The 12,936-nt window shown below is 44.9% G+C and overlaps 1 protein-coding gene across 2 annotated transcripts in view; it reads left to right on the forward strand.

Annotated features, from left to right (window-relative positions):
- LOC142291653 (merlin-like) overlaps nt 1-12,936 on the forward strand; it is a 121,864-nt gene that overhangs the window by 39,060 nt on the left and 69,868 nt on the right. For both annotated transcript variants that reach the window (XM_075336331.1, XM_075336332.1), the window contains exon 3: nt 6,297-6,422. In XM_075336331.1, the coding sequence (XP_075192446.1) occupies nt 6,297-6,422 (126 nt within the window). The remainder of the gene's footprint in view (nt 1-6,296; nt 6,423-12,936) is intronic.

Raw genomic sequence — 12,936 nt, forward strand, 5'->3', positions numbered from 1 at the left:
CACACTGCTGGCAGGATACTCACCTGTCACTAGCGATGTCCCCAGCGATGCTGTCCTCGGCAATGCTGTCCTCAGCGGTGCTGTACCCAGCGCTGTCCCTGCGATGCCCCTGCTCCCAGCTTCTCACTGTGGTGAATAATCAATGAAAATAATGAGCGGGGGTCAGGAGCGGGAGGCAGCAGAGCCAGAGACAGCATCACTCGAACAGCTAAATATAGAAAATATTTTTATTTAATAACCCACCTCGTCCACGGCCCTTACCGCCTCTTTTTCCCATTTGTTTTGTTTGATTATTTGAAGGTGAATACTGTAACGTGACCTTTTGTACAGGCAGTGGAACAACACTGATGCCGGGTTGTTAAACTTGTGTTAATAGTTTCCCACGATAGCTGTTTCTGTAAGTCTAAAAACTGCAAGGCACCTTTATTGGACAAAGTACCAAGAAGAGAAGTCGACAAAGATGTTGTGAATGTTTTTCAGCCCTAAAAAAAACAGGATTTGACACCACTTTTATTTTAGTATTCGTTTTTGGCACTCAGACTGTGTTTTAGTACGAGCAGAACACTATGTAGGTTCTGTAAGATATAAAGATGCCACCACCAGGATGCTAGGTTGGTGCTATGAAGGTATTTGGCTTTAGGCAGAAGTACAGCCACTGACACCAAGTATTAATTAAAAATTTGGTAACACTGACACTGTGTTTTACTAGCAGCAGGCCAGTATGTAGGTTCTATCAGATATGAAGCCATCACCAGAATGCTATATATTATGGTATTTGGCTTCCGGAAGAACTATAGGCCGTGACAGCAATTTTTTTTTTAAACGTACAGCCCTTAGGCTATGTGCGCACTAGAAAGTGGCTTTTTCTTTAGAAAAAAATGGACCCTCTGAAAGAATCCCGCACCCGCGGTAAAAACCGCATCCGCACTTTTGCCGCGGTTTGCCTCGGATTTACAAGTTCAAGTTGGTCCCCGCGGTTTTTACCATTATCTATGGCAAAAAACACAGGTACCTGCGGAAAAGAAGTGACATGCTCATTAATTCCGCAGCGGAAAATCCGTGGGTAAATCTGCGGGTATAAAAAAACAGTGTGCGCACAGCATTTTTTAAAACCCATAGGATTTGCTGGGGAATGAATGCAGCAATGTTAGACTCATTTTGTGCAGCAATTCCGTGGCAAATCCGCAGCAAAATCCGTGGTAAATCCACAGCGTGCGCACAGGGCCTTAGAAGGACTTTTTAGGATATTGAAGCAGGAACGCTATCTCATAGAACGCACTGCACTGTCCCAATACCTGGTGCTACGATTTTCACAGCTGCTAGCAGCTAATGCACACTATCTTCAGCCCTTACAAGGACTATTATTAGTTGGCTGTGTAAACGCTCTCCCGCACACAGAATAGTCTATCTACACCGCCAGCTCACCAATGACTGCGTGTTCACAAAATGGTGGCTGCCTTATATAGCCCCTATGAAGCTGTGCGACTAAGCCAATCACAGTAAGGCTATGTGCGCACGTGTGCGTAATTCATGCAGTTACGCTGCGCTTTGTAGCGCAGCGTAACTGCATGCGTCCTGCGTCCCCTGCACAATCTATGGAGATTGTGTAGGGGCCGTGCGCACGTGGCATATTAGAGCCCAGCGCTTCGGCTGCTGCCCGAATCGCTGCGTTCTAAGAAGTGACATGTCACTTCTTCCGTGCGCTTTGCCGGCAGCCCCTGCTCTGTCTATGGCAGGAGCTGCAGGCAGAGCGCACGTTCTCGCCGGCACCATGCGCTTCAGAACGCAGCTTTTCAGCTGCGCTCTGAAGCGCACCTTTTCGGTGCGGTGCAGCGCGCACACGTGCGCACATAGCCTAAGACCACAACAAAGATGACTGCGGCGTTGCTGTGAGGGCAAGCAACATAAGAAGTGTTCATTGGCTGGAAAACAGGCGCCAGGAAGTCAGAAACGAAAATGAAAGTATCGGAGCGGATACAGTTTTATTCATCGGCTAGCGAATAGCTCGAATACCCCATTAGCCGTCAGATACCGAATAGTGGTGAATACATTCGCTCATCCCTAGTAAGCATGTGTTCCACATAACTAAGCAGAATCTGCTCATGGTTGTTATCATCTCTGCAAGGATCGTAGAGCACTGTCACTGACTTAGGAAATGTTACATCCCAAACTTTCCCTCCATGACTAATACCTTGCCATAATACATTACAACCTGTAAAAACTTGTTGGCTTGTACAAAGTTGTGCGTTGGCACGATTGACAGGCCCTGAAGGCACTTCATAGTTCTAATGAAATAATAGCATTATGGATTTACTCTGATCCATGTCTTAAATTAGTTATTCACTGACAGAATTGTTATACCACATAAAAAACTAATAACCAAAATCTAAAGATCCACCTATTGTGGAAGCATGATCAGACATGAAAAGTATGTCCAAGTACAGTATGTTAGCATAAAAACTGAAGCACTATTGACTAAAAGCAGCCACATGTAACAAACGATTTGTGTATTTTATATAAAAGGGTTCAATGTTTTGCTCTTTGTTACAAAACAACTTTTTCTTCTGATTACTTATAAGGTATTTAAATAGCACCAGAAATAGTGTCACTGGGTGTGAAGGGATCACTAGGAACAGGGGAGCCTAAACTAGCCCTCAGACTAGGGGAGCCCTAGTTAACCCTGATCTCAAAAGTACGTGTGAAGGTGATGATGTTTGGGCCACCTTCCTTGCCCTAACTCCTAAACAACCCTGGTCTAGTGGTCCCCCTCCCTCCACCCAGGAAAGGGCCGGGACAGGAGTGGTCAATGCAACACAAATGAATACATGGGGGGAAAACAAAACTGAAACTCACAGCAATCACTCACAGAGGTATAGACAATACGTGATCAGTAAGAAACTAAAGTGAGGGAGGACATAATCAGACAACACACCAAACAGTACACAGAAGTACACCAGCTACTGGATAACAAAGCAAAAGGACGAGTAACCCATAAAGCTGTCATCGGCATAGGAGACCAGGCTCTACCATTTTAAAAAGGGTGGGCACAACTGTGATAGGTCTTCTGCAAGATGAGACTCAGGAGGTAATCCACAGGCTATCAGAAATTAACTCCTGCAAGCCTGATTACTTATAAGAGCATAGCTTGTCGATGCCCGAGCCTGTCTGTGCAACTCAAAAGCAACATCTTGTGAAGTGTCTGACTCTGCTGTGTAAATAGCATCAGATGTACCGGATTTGAAAAAAAAAACCAAAACACAGAAATCAGCATACTTAGGGGAGCACCAGAAATCAACTTAGAGGAAAAACTGGCCACTTTTGATCAGGTGACTGGTCTTTGTTAAATCTGCTAGTCTGATTATTCTACATGTACAGATTATTGAGAATAAATTAATGATGACTTTCATGCCTTACTAAACTATGTTTATGTTTATACCGATTAACGATTAAGGGTGGATGTCACTATTCTTAAAAATGGAAATGATAGGCCCCATTCACACATTCAGTATGTAGTCACTTTTTTACCTTATTATTTGTAAGCCAAAATCAGGATTGGACTTTCAGTGGAAAATACAATAGAAACACGAGTACCAATTCTGCATTTTTTGGCCACTCCAGGTTTTGGCCCTACAAATATTGAGGTAAAATATTAACCAAATACTGACTGTGTGAACGTGGCCTTATGCTCTATTCCTGCATTGAAGAAATCTTCAGAAGTAACACTGGAACTTTTCATAGTAATTGACTCTAGTTCATCACATGTCTGATGACCTGATGACCTCTTCTTAGGCTGACCATCCTCCTTAAATCTAGGTCACAAGACCATGTAACTTCTGTTTCTTTGACTATCATTGGAACTTTTTTTACATAGAAAATCACAGTAGACATAATGAGAGTATCATCTTTCCTAATATCGCTCTCTTGTCTACCTCCAACCTAACTGTTGACATTGCTGCCTTGAAAATTGTTAAACCTTCAATAATATGGAACTGTATTACCTTGAATGCTCTGTAAAGTCTTTTCATTCTAGTAGCATTGATCTGAAAAGAGGGAGAGAAAGAGACTGGGAGAGAAAGAGACGGCGAGAAAGAGACTGGGAGAGAAAGAGACTGGGAGAGAAAGAGACTGGGAGAGAAAGAGACTGGGAGAGAAAGAGACTGGGAGAGAAAGAGACTGGGAGAGAAAGAGACTGGGAGAGAAAGAGACTGGGAGAGAAAGAGACTGGGAGAGAAAGAGATCGGGAGAGAAAGAGACCGGGAGAGAAAGAGACCGGGAGAGAATGAGACCGGGAGAGAAAGAGACCGGGAGAGAAAGAGACCGGGAGAGAAAGAGACCGGGAGAGAAAGAGACCGGGAGAGAATGAGACTGGGAGAGAAAGAGACCGGGAGAGAAAGAGACCGGGAGAGAAAGAGACCGGGAGAGAAAGAGACCGGGAGAGAAAGAGACAGAAAGAAAGAGACCTAGCGAGAAAGAGAGTGGCAAACAAAGACTGCAAGAGAAATATTTTGCACCAAATCTGCATCTTCTGGCAAAAAAACGCATGAAAACGCAATGCAGTTTTGATGTGATTTTTGCCAGGAGATGCAGATTTGGTGCAGGTAGAGAAAGAGACTGGGAGAGAAAGAGACTGGGAGAGAAAGAGACTGGGAGAGAAAGAGACTGGGAGAGAAAGAGACTGGGAGAGAAAGAGACTGGGAGAGAAAGAGACTGGGAGAGAAAGAGACTGGGAGAGAAAGAGACTTGGTGAGAAAGAGACTGGGAGAGAAAGAGACTGGGAGAGAAAGAGACTGGGAGAGAAAGAGACTGGGAGAGAAAGAGACTGGGAGAGAAAGAGACTGGGAGAGAAAGAGACTTGGTGAGAAAGAGACTGGGAGAGAAAGAGACCGGGAGAGAAAGAGACCGGGAGAGAAAGAGACCGGGAGAGAAAGAGACCGGGAGAGAAAGAGACCGGGAGAGAAAGAGACCGGGAGAGAAAGAGATCGGGAGAGAAAGAGACCGGGAGAGAAAGAGACCGGGAGAGAAAGAGACCAGGAGAGAAAGAGACAGAAAGAAAGAGACCTAGCGAGAAAGAGAGTGGCAAACAAAGACTGCGAGAGAAATATTTTGCACCAAATCTGCATCTTCTGGCAAAAAAACGCATGAAAACGCAATGCAGTTTTGATGTGATTTTTGCTAGGAGATGCAGATTTGGTGCAGGTGTTTGGTTTATAAATTCCAGCACCAAATTTGCATCTTTGGCAAAAGAAAAATGCTGTTGAAGTGGCAGGTGTTTTCTGCCAGGAGATACAAATTTGGTGCTGAAATGACTGCATTGAAATGGCGTCAAAACAGTTTTTGTGCAGTTTTATGCCAGGAGATGCAGATTTCGTGCTGGAATTTATATACCAAATTCCTGCACCAAATCTGCATCTCCTGGCAAAAAAAATCGCATCAAAACCGCATCGTGGTATATTACCCCAATTAGCACCGAACCAGGGCAATCGGTATAAGCCGTGTAAAGTGCTGGAACTGTTGCATATAATGGGTGCAACAATTCTAGACAGCTGTGGGCTGATATTTTTAACCTGGGGAGCCAATAACCATGGGCCTCTCCAGCCTGGGAATATCAGACCCCAGCTGTCAGCTTTATCATGGCTTGGTATCAAAATTAGCAAGCCAGATTTTAAAATTATTTATTTATTTTTTAAAAGTCACATAGAGTCCCTCTTACTTTGATACACAACCAGGATAAGCACATGGCTGGGGGCTGCAGCCTGTAGCCATCTGCTTTATCTCTGCTGGGTATCACAATATGGGGGGACCCTACACCATTTTATTTATTTATTTTTACACCACTATAGGGACACAGACAGTGTGTGTGATTCCAAACAATCACAGACGCTTTAACACATGGATGGGGCTCAGTCTGACTGCAACCAATCACAGACGCCAGGACTGATGGTGGGTGGGAGAAGCAGTGAATATGTATGAGAGGTAATGAGTGGACCTGGAAGTACTGTGACAGCGGCGTGGGAAACTCAGTAAGTACTGTATAACTGTCCTGCTTTGCAGACACCCTAGCCCTTTCTACCACCATTTTACAGCACACTGTTCAGGCCCCTATAGACTTATATGGGGTTCGGCATGCGGGCAGATGTTTGGGTTCAAGTCCGGACCCGAACCGGATTTTTTTGTAAAGTCTGTACGGACCCGCCGAACCCGAACATCTGCAGATTCGCCCATCTCTAGTTATGTTAAGTTTTGTGATGGACAATGGTTTTTTTTCTGCCATGCTAAATATTGTGTTTTACTTTTAGATGGACTGGAAGGGAAAAGACCTGTTTGAGTTGGTGTGTCAACATCTGGTACTGAAAGAGACCTGGTTTTTTGGACTGCAATATATGGCAAATGGGGTGGACACCTGGCTTAAGCTGGATAAAAAGGTAAATACATTTGATATATACTCTATCTATACGCTGTTTGCAAACAGCATGCCTACTACCTTTGTCTGACTATAAGGCTTACATAAAGAAGATTTTAGCATGGATGTGCTTATAGCATTTTTTTGGGGGGCAAACTGAAATAGAATTTACATTGCTGATGTAGGGTGACACTATTACTATGACAATAAAGATGGTTATACCAAATATATAGAAATGATCATATAGCAGGAGTGCTCAATTCTTTTCTGGTCCATAGACCATATTACCAAACTGTTTCAGGGGCCACAGTAACAAATTGAAGAAATTATCCTGTTTTAGACATTTGCAGTATATGTCATCATATATGTCAGATAGATTGGTTTTTACTTCTACATATAGTGAGAATATGGATTCCTTCTCCCCTGTGCAGTCCAGAGAGTAGGAGTCTGAGCATGTTTCACAACTTCCTTAAATTGAGAGAGCCATAAATACTTTCTTCTCTCCATAATTTCCAATTCAGAGATGAAATCCTCGCCTATCAGACATTTCTGCAATAAACTGTAAATATTTCAGATGGGATAACCCATTAATTCATTATTGAGGCTTGTGAAAGTGTTGTCTATGGATATGCCATGAATGTATCAGGTTGGAAGTGTGAGAAAACCAATATATATAGTATTAACCCCTACATAGCCTACTATATACAATATGAGCCTCCATATAGCAACTCTATAAAGTATGAGCCCACACAGTCTCATAAATACAGTATGAGCCCCACATAGCCCCTCTATATACAATGTGAACCCCCACATAACTCCTCTATATATAGTGTGAGCCCCCACATAGCCTCTCTATATACAGTGTGTCCCCACATAGCCCCCCTATATTCACTGTGAGCCCCCACATAGACCTTCTATATACAGTGTGAGCCCCCCTCATATAGCCCTTATAACCCTATATACAGTATAGGACCCGTGTCACGTAAGGTATGGTGAAATACCAAGGTATGGTGAAATACCAAGGAAAAAGCAAAAAGGGAGGGAAGAGGGAAACCCTGTGTCTAGGGGAGGGGGAAATGGTGACCCCTGAAAAAACCTCCGCTGGCCCCTGGCTTCCCAGACATCCCTAGATAGATTCCACACCTATGCGTCAAGCAAGATACCTGGCCCTCGCTGACCCTGAAAGGCCCAGTCACACCCAACGACTTACCAGCGATCCCGACAACAATACGACCTGATAAGGATTGCTGGTAAGTCGCTGGGAGGTCGCTGGTGAGATGTCACACAGTCAGACCTTACTAACGATGCAGTAAGGATGAGCGACCTGTATAACGATCTCGGCGGCTGTGGGACACTGTTAGGAGGTCGTTCGTAGGCGTCAAACACAGCGATGCGTCCTGCCCAGCAGGACATCGCCTTTGAAGAAATTGGTCCAGACCATTCGGCAACAACTAGCGATCTCACAGCAGGGACCTGATCGCTGGTAGGTGTCACACATAACGAGATTGCTGGCGAGATCGTTGCTACGTCACAGAAACTGTGACTCAGCAAAATCTCGTTAGCAATCTCATTGTGTGTGATAGTGCCTTTAGGGAGAGGAACAGCAACATACAAAATATTTTTCCAGATGCTTACAAGCCGATTGCTTGCAATCAGGACCGTATCGAAACTTAACTCTATCACCAGCAGAATGCCTAGGGGAAATGCAGGTATATAAAGACACAGAGGGTGAGGGAAAATGATTAACAGCTGAAAGGAAAAGATTTGATGATGCAAAAGAAACTTTGTTTTGTAAAAAAGCATTTTTTAGTGTGATAGTAGTAAAACCTAGAAAAAGATATTAATCTGGTATAGCTGTAATCATACTGACCAGAGGAATAAAGCTGCTAATCACTTATAACTCACAATGTACAGTGTAAAAAATCATTAAAGAAGTTGTCCAGTTACCAAAATTGATTTTTTTTTTCTCATAAATGTTGCTATTATGTGCCTCTCCACACATCTATTATGTTATTTCATCAATATTACCTTTTATCGTGCTCTAGCAGCATATCCTCATTACTGGCTCCAGCTCTGATGGGGTTAATCTCTCTCCTGACTTCCTGGGTTCACTTCCTACAACTCCCATAATTCTTTGTGGCTGTAGGACTGTATCTAACACACCCACACAGCTCTCCATTCAAAGACTCCTCCCTGCCGTCTTCTCTGTGTGGAAGCACTGAGAGAAATCATAAGGCTGGGGCCACACGGGGCACTACTGCGATGCTCGCATGAGACTCGGCTCGCGCTGGCAGCACAGCAGGAGCCGAGTGTCATGCGAGTGTGCATGTGTCTGAGGTCCGACCCTGCGAGCGGACCTCAGCTGCGGGGGGTGGGCCGGCGATGCGGAGGGGCGGACCAGCACTGTAGAGGGGCGGGCAGGCACGGAGGAGGGGAGGGAGGGATTTCTCTCGCTCTCTCCTCCGTAGCCGGCTATCGTGATTCTCGCTCTGCACGCGCGGTACACCGGTGTACCGTTAGTGCAGTGCAAATTTTCTCTCCCCCCATTCACTTGAATGGGTGCGAGAGAAAAGGGTCTCACCTTACAATCGCAGCATGCTGCGATTGTTTTCTCGGTCCGATTAGGGCTGAGAAAATAATCGCTCATGTGTGCTGTCACACAGGCTAGAATTGGTCCGAGGGGAATGCGATGTTTTATCGCACTCCACTCGCACCGATTTTCTCGCCGTGTGGCTTAGGCCTAATAGTGACAGGAAGCTCCCAGCTCTGCACAACCAAGGGAAGAAAGCGGCTATCTTCTGCTTGTTCTCATATAGTTCATAGTGTGTTTGTGTGTGTGTACAGAAATTATGATTTGGCTATGTACACACTAGAAAAATGATTTTTCTTAAGAAATTTCTGTAGCAAAAACGGACCAAAAACGCGGGTAAAAAACGCAGTGTGTGAACATAGCCTTAGGCTGCTTTCACACATCAGTTTTTTGGCATCAGGCACAATCTGGTGTAAAAACTGATGCAACGGATCAGGTGAAAAAACGGATCAGTTGCATCAGTTTTTTCCATCAGTTCCTTCAGTTTTTGGATGGATCCGTTGTGCTACTGAGCATGCTCAGTAGAAAAAAATGAAATCAGCCGCTGTAATGCGTTGTATGCCACATTACAACGGATCCGGCGTCCATAGGCTTTCATTGTACATGACGCTGGACAACGCCGGCCCGTTTTTTTGCCGCTGCCAAAAAACGTTGCATGCTGCGTCCTTTCTGGCAGCTGAACACATAAATTTCGCCGGATCCGTGCAACGCAAGGGTATCAGGCACAATCCGGCGCTAATACAATTCAATGAGGAAAAAAACGGATCCGGCTTTATCCGTTTTTCGCCGGATTGTGCCTAATGGCAAAAAACTGATGTATAAAAGCAGCCTTAGCCGGCGCAACAGGTGAAAAAAATAAATAATTGGGGGAAAAAAATGATGGGGTCATGAGATTGCTTTTTCCCCTCTTGCCTAGTCTCTGTGTATCGTCCGTATCATCCGTGTGGCATGCATTTTGCAGGCTACGTTCACATCAGCGTTTTTTTACCTGTAGGCAAAAAAACGCAAACCGCATATGACCGGATCCTGTGCATTAAATGTGCAACGCATGCAACCGCAATTGTTATTTTATCGGATCCTTCTGCAGCGGGACACAGAATTTATCGCACGGCACTGGAGTCAGCTGAACTCCTGATCTCACAGCCCGCACATGCTGCGATGGATGCAGGTTAACAGCAGTCACTGCTTGCTGCCGATCACGTGTGACTGTGTGCGGGCTGTGTTTTCAGGAGTTCAGCTGAGTTCAGATCAGCTGACTCCAGTGTCGGCTGATTACTTGTTCTGTGTCCCACTGCATCCATCGCAGCGTGTGTGGGCTGGAGTTCAGCTGAGTGCCGGACTGAACTCAGCTGACCTCACAGCCCACACACGCTGCGATACATGCAGGGGGACACAGAATAAGTAATCGTCCGACACTGGAGTCAGCTGATCTGATTACTTGTTCTGCTGGCTGTGTGGTCAGGAGTAGGGATGAGTGATCAGTAAAATGCTCTGGTGCTCGATGGGCGAAGCTCATGTCGATTATTTTTTTTTTAAAATTCATAGAAAAATAAAAAAAATAAAAAAACAAACACATAACCCTTACCCTAGGGTTAGGGGTAAAAAAAAAAAAATTTGTGGGCTCCGGCTGCATTTTCTATTGCTAAGGGTAACCCAAGCAGCTACTGGCTGCTAACCCCCACTGCTTCGTGTTACCTTCACTGGCAATGGAAAAGTCAGGGAAGCCCTTTTTTTTTTAAGTTTTTTGCCTAAAAACTAAAAAATAAATAAAAAAAAAAATGACGTGGGCTTCGCCATATTTTTCTATGCTAGCCAGGTACAGCATGCAGGTACGGTCTGCCCCCAACCCCTGACTGCCTATTTGTACCCGGCTGGGAACCAAATATATAGGGAAGCCTTTTTTTTTTTAAATTATTTCATGAATTTCATGCAATAATTAAAAAAAAAAAATGATGTGGGCTTCGGCCATCTTTTGTGTCCAGCCAGGTACAACTAGGCAGCTGGGGATTGGATTCTTCAGCGCAGGGTGGCCCAAGCTTTCTGCCCTCCCCCTCACTGTGAATTGCAGTCTACAGCCGCCCCAGAAATTGGCGCTTTCTTAGAAGCGCCATCTTCAGGCGCTGTATCCAACTCTTCCATTGGCACTGGTGCCAGGTGGCAGGATGGGTAATAAGGGGTTAATACCAGCTTTGTTTTACCAGCTGGTATAAAGCCTGAGATTCTTAATGTCAGGCCAAGTTTGACCCGGCCATTAAGAATCTCCAATAAAGGGTTAAACAAAAGACACCACACAGAGAAAAAATACTTTATTAGAAATAAATACACAGACACACTTAGGTACTTCATGTTTATTACTCCCTCTCACCCCTCCACGATAGATAGAGAGAGATTTCTGTACTGACCATGCAAGGAAAGAGAGAGGAAAAGAGAGGAGAGAGGGGAGGGAGGGAAGAGAAAGGGGAGAGAGGGAAGAGAAGGAAGAGCGAGAGAGGGAAGAGAGAGAGGGAAAAGAGAGGAGAGAGGGATAAGAGAGAGAGGGAAGAGAGAGAGGGAAGATAGAGAGAGGAAAAAGAGAAAGAAGAGAGACAGGAAAGAGAGGTTCTCTGTCATATGATGTGCTTTATGTCACCAACTTGCTCCACTCTGAGACTTATTGTGCAAGTGACAGAGTGGAGACAGTTGATCCCATGCAGCACAAGTCACAGTGTGCAGTAATTTGGTGACATCTAGCAGGACAGGTGACATAGCAGAGCAAGTTGGTGACATGCACTGCTCTGACACATGCGGTGCTACATGTCACTAACTTTCTCCACTCTGTGATTTGTTGTGCAGGTGACAGAGTGGAGAAAGTTGGTCCCATGCAGCATCCGGTCACCTGTACTGCTGGTGGGAGCAGATGATCACACTGCCCGACACCGCACGCTCTCCTGACAGCTGAGCAGAGCGGGCGGCTGGATAGTGCGATCATATACTTGCGTGACTTGGTTTCAGCTGAAGAAACCCTCCCTATACTCCACACTGGCGTCCCGTACCTCAAAAATCTGCTAAGAGCTCTTCACCGCTCTACACTGGCGCTCTTCGGATACTCCCCTTGATGCTGGGCTGTGACGTTTGGTAGTCACCGCCTACAGCCCAGTCAATCAGTGTGAGTGGCGCCAGCATCCCCTGATGTAACGTCAAGTCTGGGAGCCCGGAACTTGACGTCACGTCAGAGGATATCAGTGGCCACAGCACCAGGAGGTCATGTGACCGGCACTGAACGTGCAGGATAGCGCCGCTCAGTGCCAGAACTGCAAATAGAGGCCAATGAAGAAGACACCTGAAATTGTAATTTGCACTGATATAGAAACTAAACCACCCCTTTAAATAAAGCCAATTCTTCAACTGCTGTTGATTTATTCATTGGGCCTCCCACAGATCGCAGTATGCTGTGTCTCACATTTATCCTGCACTCTACGTTGGGCAAGAAAAGAAACTGGAGAAGAAAGGTGGATTTTTTGCAAAAAATACTTGAAAATGTATTAATCATTAAATAACATGGTAGAACAATCAATATTGCAGAAAATTATGACAAAGGCAGAAACACTATTGGCACATAGTTACATACAAAAAAGGTTACATATGACCTAGAGAGCAATTACAGAGTGCAGAATTGCACATAACAATAGTAAAATGACATGTGTCACAAAGCTCAATCGGAATACATACCAGGTAGTAACCAATATACAAAGTATAGCAAAAGATAAAGTGCCAATAGTGCGAGACAGAAGGCCTGGGATTCCCCCTAGGAAGGTTAACGCACGTTTCATGTTTTACAAGTTACCACGCTTCATCAGACCAAGGAGAAGAAAGAATATCCTCTGTTGAAAAACCTTTTAAGTCTACCATGTGACATGTCACATGGTTAAGACTAACCAATCAGTGATGGCCAGTACGGCGCATGCGC

Source organism: Anomaloglossus baeobatrachus, chromosome 2, assembly GCF_048569485.1.
Source record: "Anomaloglossus baeobatrachus isolate aAnoBae1 chromosome 2, aAnoBae1.hap1, whole genome shotgun sequence".
NCBI lineage: Eukaryota > Metazoa > Chordata > Amphibia > Anura > Aromobatidae > Anomaloglossus > Anomaloglossus baeobatrachus.